The sequence below is a fragment of the Pristiophorus japonicus genome, chromosome 6, assembly GCF_044704955.1.
Source record: "Pristiophorus japonicus isolate sPriJap1 chromosome 6, sPriJap1.hap1, whole genome shotgun sequence".
Lineage (NCBI taxonomy): Eukaryota > Metazoa > Chordata > Chondrichthyes > Pristiophoridae > Pristiophorus > Pristiophorus japonicus.
This window is the reverse complement of record NC_091982.1, coordinates 153580116-153592354: the sequence shown is the minus strand read 5'-3', so window position 1 is coordinate 153592354 and position 12239 is coordinate 153580116. Positions and strand designations below refer to the sequence as shown.

Here is a 12239-nt window from a genome sequence, read left to right as displayed (position 1 = left end):
ATCAATCTGGTATTTCCCAGGCAAATCTGAAGACCCCTCATAGACCTGTGCTATTAACAGTGGAACTAAATGAAAAGGTGTTGAACCAAGATTCACACTCAAACTTGTTGGAGATTTGAGTTACTCTGGTTTGCCGCTCAGTCTGTTCAGAGTTTACATATCTCAGATGTGCAGGGTACTAAAGGCACAGCATTTGGCCTCAGCCGTGCAGAGAGCGACAATGAAGCAATAATCCAACTCCTAATTATAAATGCAGTGGCCCCTGCTAGAAATGATAAGTCTGTAATTGTTGGATCCAAACAGTCTGTGATGCCCAACCCCACCACTGAATAATCTGTCAAATCCCCAGTTTAAGCCCCCATATGAAGAATGGCGCTTTGGATGAGGTGAAGGAGAGCGCTAGGTGCTCATCGACCCTTATCTCAGCAAATGTGAGTACTTTCAAGGGGGCAAGGAAGAAACAAGTAAAATAAAATACTTTAAAAATTAACCTCACTGGAGATATTGGGTAACATTTCTTTGTTGACAGCCATACTGAATATTTTCTACCTCTCGTTCCAGATCTTTATCATCCACCTCACTTCCAGGCCCTCAGTGCGCTCTTTGCTGAAATCTCTTCCCTCTTGCTCTTACTCAGCTTCTGCACTATAATTCCTTCTTCTTGGTGACTTTAACCTGAATCTGAACTGACCCAGTCTTGTCTTGTTGTTATCTGTTCTTTAACCTCTTCCATCACATAAACTCTCTGATCCACGCCACTACAAGGTCACAATTATCAGCAGAGCCATCGCTGATCATTTTTTCACCTCTATCTCAGCTCACCTGACAAACTCAAGGTTCTTTTACCCTCTCTTTCTGCCTTGGTCTAAACTTGCTCATCATTACCCTTTCTAACTCCCTATCCCTGTCCCTAGCCCACTATCTGCATTGACATCAGCCACTCCATCGATCTGCTCAACAGCTGCCTTGCCTTCATTCATGATGCTATCATCCATAGCAGGAAAGGGGTACTGAGGGAATGATCAGCCATGATCGTATTGAATGGTGCAGGCTCGAAGAGCCGAATGGCCTACTCCTGCACCTATTTTCTATGTTTCTATGTTTCTATACTGGATCCTGAACTGCCTCTAATCTGCATCCCTACTGCTCCCAGTACAATAGGCACCGAAGTTGAATTGAGTCCATATGCTGCAGACTAGGGCACATGTGGTGTACAACTGACCAGGCTGTCCACCACGAGATCTGGTCCAAACCCCTCAAGCAGATTCTTTGTGGGAAAATCTTCCTATTGCTCCATGATAATCTGAAACTTCTCCTCTGCAATACAAGCTATCTCTTTTAATCTGTTTCCCTCACAACCTCCACTCTGTTCTGTGAGACTAGATGTGGTGGCCTTATGGACTTCTTTGTATCACGGATCACAGTCACTGACTCCAGAAACCTATCCAGAATGGGATAATCAACAATGCTAAAGGTGGCAGAGACAGTGAATCATGGTCTCAGTTAGTAACTTTGACTAGAGCAGACACCAGATTGGAAGACTCAAATGGGTAGTGGTGTGTTACTGAACATGTACCAACAACCTGGCCAGTGCCTTGAAGAGGAAGTGCAAATTAAAGACAGTTTGTGCGGACAAGATATCAAGGATGAACTTCTTTAGAGGATGGGGTGAACTTCCTGCAGCCAGTTTTATCAACCTAGCCAAATCCTCCGCTGACACTCTGTAGTTTCTTCCCCATCTCCTTCCGCACAGCCCTCTTCAAATTCATTTGCTCCATGGAGTCTGCCCTCTGCGTCCTTGGCCTACTTTCAATCTAGCTTCTGACTATTCAGCTTCCCTTACTTGACCCCTTTACTTGCCATAATTTCAATGTCACCCCATTCTTGGGGGTCTCTCAAATTCAACATCATCACCAGATCCTTAAAAAAAGTTCACCCTTAATATCTCCTTATGTGAAACACCTTGCGATGTTTTACTATGTTAAAGGTACTATATAAATGCAAATTGTTGTCCTCATTTTTGAAATCCCTCCAACTTTGTCTGAGCTGTACACACTAGCCCACACCACCATTTCTCTGACTCCAGATTACTGGTGGTGTCCTACTCCCTCAGCTCTGCCCAACCTTCCAACCATTATGTCCTGCTCTCGCGAACTCTTCCCAGTCATCTTTCTTTACTTCTCTCCTTGCCCTTTAAAGTCTTCGACTGTGGACTTGCCGAATATTGTCTCCCAACTGTTGTTCACAAACAGGTGGAGGAGTTAAAGACACAACTTCGCATGGTGGAGGACACTCGAGATGGAACTCGCCGAGACCTGATCGAAGCTCACAGGAAGGTCCGAGAGAATGAGGAGGCTCAGGAGGTGCAACGGAAAGAGAACCTGGAGTTCAAGCGCATTCTGAATGATGAAGTCCGGGAGAAGGAAGCCATCCAGAACTCCAATAAGGAGTTCAGGAATAGCATCAAAAAAATTGAGAGTGAGAGAATCAGGTATTACACACCTACGAATGGCAGTCAGGAATGGCCCCTTAGGATGCATTACCCATTCTCCCCCTGCCTCTGCCCACCCTCACCCTCCCCCCACCCCCTGGAAATTCAGAAACCTCAAATTACCTGAAAAGTTCACAGTCCTCACACTCAAAGCAGCCAAAACTGTATCCTAAACACACACTGACAAAACTGTATCTTAAACACACACTGACAAAACTGTATCTTAAACACACACTGACAAAACTGTATCTTAAACACACACTGACAAAACTATATCTTAAACACACACTGACAAAACTATATCTTAAACACACACTGACAAAACTATATCTTAAACACACACTGACAAAACTATATCTTAAACACACACTGACAAAACTATATCTTAAACACACACTGACAAAATCGAACCCAAAACACACAGCCAAAACTGTAGCAAAAATCTATAGGTATCAAATCCTCCCCAAAACTGTGCCCTGAACACACTGTCAAAACTATACCGTGAAAACAGTGCCAATACTGCACCCCCACCAGGCCTAACCGGCCCGCGTCCTCTCTTTGGGCCCAAGTTTCGGCCTCAGTTGCTCCTGATTTTTTGGAGCAACTGGTGTAGAATGGAGTATCTTAGAAATTCAAATTCTCGGCATTTAGTTTGCTCCAGTTCTAGTCAGTTAGAACAGTTTCACTTTGGAACAGAATTTTTTTTTCTAAAGGGGGCGTGTCCGGCCACTTACGCCTGTTTTCAAAGTTTCCGCAGTGAAAACTTACTCCAAACTAACTTAGAATGGAGTAAGTGAAGATTTTTGTACGCTCGAAAAAACCTTGTCTACACTTTAGAAAATCAGGCGTCGGTTACAAATCAGGCGTAGGGAATGGAGGGGGGGGGGGTTTAAAGGGAAGTTTACAAACATTAAACACTTCAGTTTTACAAATAAAGAGCCATCATCAACAATAAATGATAAAAACATCAATAAATCAACCAATAAATCAATCAAAAAAAATTAATAAGAATAAAAAATGTTTTAAAAATCAATAAATAAAACATTTTCTACTTACCAACTGCAGCACCGGGAGCCCTCCAACAGCGTGCTGGGATGCCCCCCCCCCCCCCACACAGTGTGTCTTTGTCAGTGTCTCTATCTCTCTGTCTGTCTGTGTCTCTCACTCTCTGTCTGTCAGTGTCTGTGTTTCTGACAGTGAGGGGAGGAGGAGGAGGGGGGGTAGAGGGAGAGAGGGGGGGAGCAGGGGGAGGGGAGGGAGGGAGGCAGAGGGGGAGGGAGGGAAGGGGAGGAATGGGGGAGGGGGGGAGAAGGGGAGAAGGGGAAGGGGGGAGAAGGGGATGGGGGGAAGGGGGGAGGGGGAGAAGGGGAAGGGGGGAGAAGGGGAAGGGGAGAAGGGGAGGGGGAGAAGGGGAAGGGGTGGGAGAAGGGGAAAGGGGGAGGGGGAGAAGGAGAAGGGGAAGGGGGGAGAAGAGGAGGGGGAGAAGGGGAAGGGGGAGAGAAGGGGAAGGGGAGGAGGGGGGAGAAGGAGAGGGGGAGAGAAGGGGAAGGGGAGGAGGGGGGGAGAAGGAGAGGGGAGAGAAGGTGAAGGGGGAGGAGGAGGGGAAGGGGGAGAAGGAGAAGGGGAGGGGGGAGAAGGGGAGGAGTGGGGGAGAAGGAGAGGGGGGGAGAAGGGGAAGGGGGGAGAGATGGGGAAGGGGAGGGGGGTGGAGAAGGGGAAGGGGAGGAGAAGGAGGGGAAAGGGGGGAAGGGGAAAGGGGGGAAAGGAGAAGAGGGGAAAGGAGAAGGGGGGGCGGGAAGGAGAAGGAGGGGTTGAGGCTGAACTGGCCGGGCCCGGCGGCCAGGCCCAAGACTTCGGGCAGGGCCCGTCCCCAGCACCAGATTTACAGGTAGGTGGTGTTGGGTCAGGTTGGGTCTGGGGTCGGGAGCGCGGATCGGGTCGGGGGGAGCGGGGGCCGGGGTCGGGAGTGCGGGTCGGATCGGGTCGTGGCCGGTCCAGGGCGGGGGGAAGGCGGTTGGGAGCACGGGTCGGGTCGGGGAGGGGGAGGAGGGAGGTCGGTTCAGTTCGGGGGCGGGGGGAGGGAGGTCAGGTTGGGTCGGGTCCGGTCCGGGTGGGGGGGGGCGTCGGGAGCGCGGGTCGGGTCGGGCGGGTGGTGGGGGGGGGGGGGGGTAGCGCGGGTCGGGTCCAGTCCGGGGGGTCCGGTCTGGTCCAGGCCGGGGGTGGGGGGGGGGGGGGGGAAGCTGGAGTCGAGTCGGGTCGGGAGGAAGCAGGAGCTGGGTGTGGGAGAGGCAGCCTTATGCACGCAGCCCCAGTGAGGCCATTCAGCCAGGGCTAGGGGCTGCGTGCTTCGGGCCCCTCCCACACAGTTTTGGGTGCCTGGAGCTACTGCACATGCGCGCCCACTGTAGCGCGCATGTGCAGAGGTCCCGGAACTGTTTTCAGCGCAGGGACCTGGCTCCGCCCCCTACTGCTCATGCTGCGCCACGCCGAGGGCCAGAGGACCTGCAGGGAGCCGGAGAATCTGGAAGTTTTTTTTAGGCGCACTTTGTGGCGCGAAAAATGGGCGTCCAGGTCGGAGCTGCGCCGTTGTAGGCGCAGCCCGAAACTTGGGCCCATTGTTGCTGTTTTTGATGCTATGCACTTATTGGGCCTGAAATTCCGCTAGAGGTCTTCCCATGGGCAAACTAAAGAAAAAAGATAAAAAACTGCGATCTTACCTGTTGCTGCTGCATGTGCTCGAACTTCCGAGCCTGAGGCCTTCATTCCTACGCATCGGAGCGCGTGCACGTTGGGACGTGCGCAGGGCTGGAGCTGTAGTCACATGGCTCTGGGCAGCCAATCAAGGTACAGTATTTTCTCATTCATAATAATGGGAACTCCGTAAGTTGGAGTTCCCATTATTATGAATGAGAACACCCCCCCCCCACCACAAACACACAAAAAATCAATAAAAAATAGAAAAATATACGATATATTTAAGAATCATTTAAATTAAAGTTCTTATAAAAAATAATATCTTCCTGACTTTTTTTAAAGATGCCTTAAAATAAACTTACTGTAATGGGGAGGACTTTTAACAATAAAGTATATTTTCATATGTGTTTATTTAATTTAATTTAAATATTTTTATGTATTTTTAAACACTTGCGCCTGTAAAAGTAGGCTATACGCCTGCTTTTTCAGGCGCAAGATTTTAAAGGACATTTGCAGGGCAAAATATTCGTAAATATCGGAAATCTTGCCCTGCAAGTGTCCTTGCTCCCGATATGCGTGGGATCTGTCAAGCCAGAAATTTGACAGATCGGAAAAGCCGGTTTTCAGTGCATGCGCATTGCGTGCTGAAAGCCAGCTTTTCCGATGCCTTCCCAGGTCCGTAGAAACTTCGTACGGACCCGGGACATCGGAATTTCAGAGCCATTATGTTTCTGATTGATGAGAACTGACTAAGTCGTTATGTCGCCAGTTTAAAGAGGGCAAACGAGGAGAAGGAGCAGAAGATCAATATCCTGGAAGAGGCCAAGACCGCAGTTCAGAATGAGGCAGGAGAACTACGCTCAAACCTCAGGGAAGTGGAAAAATCGAGACTGGAGGCCCGGAGAGAATTGCAGGAGCTTCGCCGACAGGTGAGGATGAGAGACTGGGATAGAGCAGACAATGTTGAACTCATTTCCCAGTGATCTTCTACTATGGGTTCCTCAATTCCTAGAATATATATTGACAGTACAACTCAACTCAAGGAGTTTAAAAAAAAACCTCGTAAAATATCTAATGGCTGGTACAACAATTAGCAGTCAGGAGATGTTGCTTTGGTCTGTTAAATTATGTCAATTTTAGTAAAGGAATGTGGATTAAATTTATTTGACCCTCTTCGAAGAGAGCTTATGGCATGCGCCAGGCAGTGTGCAATCTTCAGATATTCCTTTCCTTTCATACTTCTCATCACTTGCTTTAAAAATTAACTGAATAAATATCTGGTGCTGGGATTGGAGGTGAAAGGGATAAGTACAGACTGAGAGCACTATATGCTCCTCAGGGACATGATGGTTGGTGGGCAGAGGAAGGGGTCAGTATCTGTGGAGAGCAATAGTCGGGGTTTAACAATGATTGGCCAAAGGAAAGGGCAGTATCTGTGGAGGGCACCAAGACTGGTTTGAACAGTAGACATTGGTTGGATGAATAATTTGCAGCTTTGGTTGATTACTTTTGGGGATTAGGGAGAATTTATGTAGAACTTTCCCTCAGGAGATTGGGAAGAGTGGTAGAATCAGTGATAGGGTACATTGCTTTTAATCTGTGCCATGAGTGAGTGTGATGGGCCAAATTATCTTTTCTCTGTCCACACTTGCTTAACGTTCCAACAATCTGTTGTTGTTAACTTAATGCTAACCCAGGAACTGCCTCAGTGCCAATTTATACTCAATCTTTAAAGTAAATGTCTTTATATGATGGGCCATTCTAAGACTTGGATTAAAATACATTTATTAAACTGTATGCCAAGCCCAGAAACCTGCTTTCACGGCTGCTCACTGCTGCCTCTTGTACTGTTTACTCAGGTGAAGATGTTGGACAGTGAGAACACAAAGAAGAGCAAGGAAGTGGTGGATCTGCAATCCCGGGTGGTGTTGGACGAACAGCGCGGGCAGGAGAGCAGGCGGGAATACTTTGGCCTGAAGCAGAAGATTGTGGAGTCAGAAGCTGGCCGCGAATCAGCTCGTAAAGAGGTGAGAGCTAAGCAGTGTGTGATCATCATCACTGATACAGCAGCAACACAGTTACAAGAAAATAATTCCAAACTATCAGAGCTTTTGTTGGCCGCTTTCAAATTTTGCCCCTCTTTGAATAGTTTCATGGGATCTTTCCACCCATCTGAACAAGCAGACAGGGATTCAGTTAAATATCTCATCCGGAAATACAGAACCTCCGTCAATGCAATGCTCCCTCAGTACTGCACTGGAACGTTGGCTAAACATAGAAACATAGAAAATAGGTGCAGGAGTAGGCCATTCGACCCTTTGAGACTGCACCACCATTCAATAAGATCATGGCTGATCATTCACCTCAGTATCTCTTTCCTGCTTTCTCTCCATACCCCTTGATCCCTTTAGCCGTAAGGGCCATATCTAACTCCCTCTTGAATATATCTAACAAACTGGCATCAACAACTCTCTGTGGTAGAAAATTCCACAGGTTCACAATTCTCAGAGTGAAGATTTTTCTCCTCTCTGACCCCTTGTTCTGGACTTCCCCAACATCGGGAACATTCTTCCTGCATCGAGCCTGTCCAGTCCCGTCAGAACTTCATATGTTTCTATGAGATACCCTCTCATTCTTCTAAACTCCAGTGAATACAGGCCCAGTCGATCCAGTCTCTCCTCACATGTCAGTCCTGCCATCCCGGGAATCAGTCTGGTGAACCTTTGCTGCACTCCCTCAATAGCAAGAATATCCTTCCTCAGATTAGGAGACCAAAACTGAACACAATATTCCAGGTGAGGCCTCACCAAGATCCTGTACAACTGCAGTAAGACCGCCCTGCTCCTATACTCAAATCCCCTAGCTATGAAGGCCAATGAATGCCATTTGCTTTCTTCACTGCCTGCTGTACCTGCATGCCAACTTTCAATGACTGATGTACCATGACACCCAGGTCTCGTTGCACCTCCCCTTTTCCTAATCTGCCGCCATTCAGATAATATTCTGCCTTCGTGTTTTTGCCACCAAAGTGGATAACCTCACATTTATCCACATTATACTGCATCTGCCATGCATTTGCCCATTCACCTAACCTGTCCAAGGCACCCTGCAGCCTCTTAGCATCTTCCTCCCAGCCCACACCGCCACCCAGCTTAGTGTCATCTGCAAATTTGGAAATATTACACTAAATTCCTTCGTCTAAATCATTGATGTATATTGTAAATAGCTGGGGTCCCAGCACTGAACCCTGTGGCACTCCACTAGTCACTGCCTGCCATTCTGAAAAGGACCCATTTATCCCGACTCTCTGCTTCCTGTCTGCTAACCAGTTGTCTATCCACGTCAATACATTACCCCCAATACCATGTGCTTTAATTTTGCCCAACAATCTCTTGTGTGGAACCTTATCAAAAGCTTTTTGAAAGTCCAAATACACCACATCCACTTGTTCTCCCTTGTCCACTCTACCAGTTTCATCCTCAAAAAATTCCAGAAGATTTGTCAACATGATTTCCCTTTCATAAATCCATTCTAACTTGGACTGATCCTGTCATAGCTTTCCAAATGCGCTGCTATTTCATCTTTAATAATTGATTCCAACATTTTCCCCACTACCGATGTCAGGCTAACCAGTCGACAATTCCCCGTTTTCTCTCTCCCTCCTTTTTTTAAAAGTGGTGTTACATTAGCTACCCTCCAGTCCATAGGAACTGATCCCGAGTCGATAGACTGTTGAAAAATGATCACCAATGCATCCACTATTTCAGATTCCATCTATCAGGTCCTGGGGATTTATCGGCCTTCAATCCCATCAATTTCCCGAACACAATTTCTTGACGAATAAGGATTTCCTTTAGTTCCTCCTTCTCGCTAGATCCTCGGTCCCCTAGTATTTCCGTAAGGTTTTTCGGGTCTTCCTTCATGAAGACAGAACCAAAGTATTTGTTCAATTGGTCTGCCATTTCTCTGTTTCCCATTATAAATTCACCTGATTCTGACTGCAAGGGACCTACTTTTGTCTTCACTAATCTCTTTCTCATCACATATCTAAAGAAGCTTTTGCAGTCAATTTTTATGTTCCCAGCAAGCTTCCTCTCGTACTCTATTTTCCCCCTCCTAATTAAACACTTTGTTCTCCTCTGCTGGATTCTAAATTTCTCCCGATCCTCAGGTCTGCTGCTTTTTCTGACCAATTTATATGCCTCTTCCTTAGATTTAACACTCTCCCTAATTTCCCTTGTTAGCCACGGTTGAGCCACCTTCCCCATTTTATTTTTACTCCAGAGATGTACAATTGTTGAAGTTCATCCATGTGATATTTAAATGTCTGCCATTGCCTATCCACCGTCAACCCTTTAAGTATCATTCGCCAGTCTGTTCTAGCCAATTCACGTCTCATACCATCGAAGTTACCTTTGCTTAAGTTCAGGACCCTAGTCTCTGAATTAATTGTGTCACTCTCCATCTTAATAAAGAATTCTACCATATTATGGTCACTCTTCCCCAAGGGGCCTCGCACAACAAGATTGCTAATTAGTCCTTTCTCATTACACATCACCCAGTCTAGGATGGCCAGCCCTCTCGTTGATTCCTCGACATATTGGTCTAGAAAACCATCCCTAATACACTCCAGAAAATCCTCCTCCACCGTATTGCTAACAATTTGGTTAGCCCAATCTATATGTAGATTAAAGTCACCCATGATAACTGCTTTACCTTTATTGCACGCATCCATGATTTCTTGTTTGATGCTGTCCCCAACCTCACTACTACTGTTTGGTGGTCTGTACACAATTCCCACTATCGTTTTCTGCCCTTTGATATTCTGCTGCTCTACCCATACAGATTCCACATCATCCAAACTAATGTCCTTCCTTACTACTGAGTTAATTTCCTCTTTAACCAGCAACGCTACCCCACCTCTTTTTCCTTTTTGTCTATACTTCCTGAATGTTGAATACCCCTGGATGTTGAGTTCCCAGCCTTGGTCACCCTGGAGCCATGTCTCCGTAATCCCAATATCATATTTGTTTATAGCTGCCTGCACAGTTAATTTGTCCACCTTATTATGAATACGCCTCGCATTGAGGCACAGAGCCTTCAGGCTTGTCTTTTTAAAACACTTTGTCCCTTTAGAATTTTGCTGCAATGTGGCCCTTTTTGATTTTTGCCTTGGGTTTCTCTGCCCTCCACTTTTACTTTTCTTCTTTCTATCTTTTGCTTCTGCCCCCATTTTACTTCCTTCTGTCTCCCTGCATAGGTTCCCATCCCCCTGCCATATTCGTTTAACCCCTTCCCAACAGCACTAGCAAACACTCTCCCGAGGACATTGGTTCCGGTCCTGCCCAGGTGCAGACCGTCCGGTTTGTACTGGTCCCACCTCCCCCAGAACCGGTTTTAATGTCCCAGGAATTTGAATACCTCCTTCCTGCACCACTCCTCAAGCCACGTATTCATCTTAGCTATCCTGCGATTCCTACTCTGACTAGCACGTGGCACTGGTAGCAATCCTGAGATTACTACCTTTGAGGTCCTGCTTTTTAATTTAACTCCTAGCTCCCTAACTTCAGCTTGTAGGACCTCATCCCGTTTTTTTATCTATATCGTTGGTACCTATATGCACCACGACAACTTCACCCTCCCCCTCCAAAATGTCCTGCAGACGCTCCGAGACATCCTTGACCCTTGCACCAGGGAGGCAACATACCATCCTGGAGTCTCGATTGCGGCCGCAGAAACATCTATCTGTTCCACTTACAATAGAATCCCCTACCACTGTAGCTCAACCATTCTTTTTCCTGCCCTCCTGTGCAACAGAGCCACCCATGGTGCCATGAACTTGGCTGCTGCTGCCCTCCTCTGATGAGCCATCCCCCCCAACAGTATCCAAAACAGTGTATCTGTTTTGGAGGGGGATGACTGCACTACCTTCCTTTTACTGCTCTGCCTGATAGTCACCCATTCCCTATCTGCCTGAGTAACCTTTGCCTGCGGTGTGACCAACTCACTGAATGTACTATTCACAATGTCCTCAGCATCGCAGATGCTCCAGAGTGAATCCATGCGCAGCTCCAGTGCCGCAATGCGGTCTGTCAGGAGCTGCAGCTGGACATACTTCCCGCACATGTTGTCTGTCCCTGATTTTCCACATAGCATAGGAGGAGCATGGCACGTCGCTGTGCTCAACTGGCATGACTTGACCCTTAAATTATAATTTGGCAACAATGACAAAGGTTTCCTACTGATGAGAAAAAGAAAAATGATAAAGAAAAAAGAAAAGCTACTCACCAATCAGCCAGCCAATTACTTACACTCTTGGCTGTGACGTCACACCTCGATTACTTTTTACTTCTTTGTTTACTACCCGCCTCTGCTGCAGCTGCAGCTAGCTGCTCGTTTTCAGACACCGCCCTTTGTAGTCCCGCTCACCCACCGACCTCCTTTCGCTTTGCTGCTCCCTTTCTGCCGCCGCTCGCTCTCAGCCGCCGCCCTTTGTAGTCCCACTCACCCGCCGACCTCCTCTCACGATGCTGCTCCCTAGAATGGGACTTGAATCCATATCTTTTGACTCAATGACGAGAGTGCTCCCACTGAGCTCAACTAACAAAAGCCCTACTATCGGGTGGCCTGGTGTCTCAGAGTGCTGGAAAACCAATGTGTTTTGTCAGATAGTGACAGTGCCAGGTGGATTCACACATTGGGATTAAGTTTCTGCAGAAGGCCTTTAAGGTGCAGATTTGAGGGCTGAAAAACCTCCATCCACCTACCAGTTCCCCCCATGAACCCCTCCCAAATTCAGGGGTCACAGGTACAAGGGCCTGTACCATTAATGATGCAGCCAGGGCACCACTTCAAGAAAATCATCATTGGTCTCGTTCACAGAGTAAGGGTGCCGAGCTGAAGATACTCAAAATATGTCCATATTTCTTAATGAGTCAATGTCCATACTGTGGTCGGAAGATAGGAATTGCTAGATGAGAAAAGATCAAATTCCATCTCGTTTGCCTTCTACCATCCTGGTAATCACATGATACTAATCAAAGTGATCAATCTC

The 12239-nt window shown here is 47.1% G+C and overlaps 1 protein-coding gene across 1 annotated transcript in view; it reads left to right on the top strand.

Moving 5' to 3' along the window:
* Positions 1–12239, top strand: part of crocc2 (ciliary rootlet coiled-coil, rootletin family member 2) — a 367498-nt gene that overhangs the window by 247679 nt on the left and 107580 nt on the right. The window contains exons 25-27 of the mRNA XM_070882196.1: positions 2253–2491; positions 5955–6114; positions 7045–7212. Of these exons, the coding sequence (XP_070738297.1) occupies positions 2253–2491; positions 5955–6114; positions 7045–7212 (567 nt within the window). The remainder of the gene's footprint in view (positions 1–2252; positions 2492–5954; positions 6115–7044; positions 7213–12239) is intronic.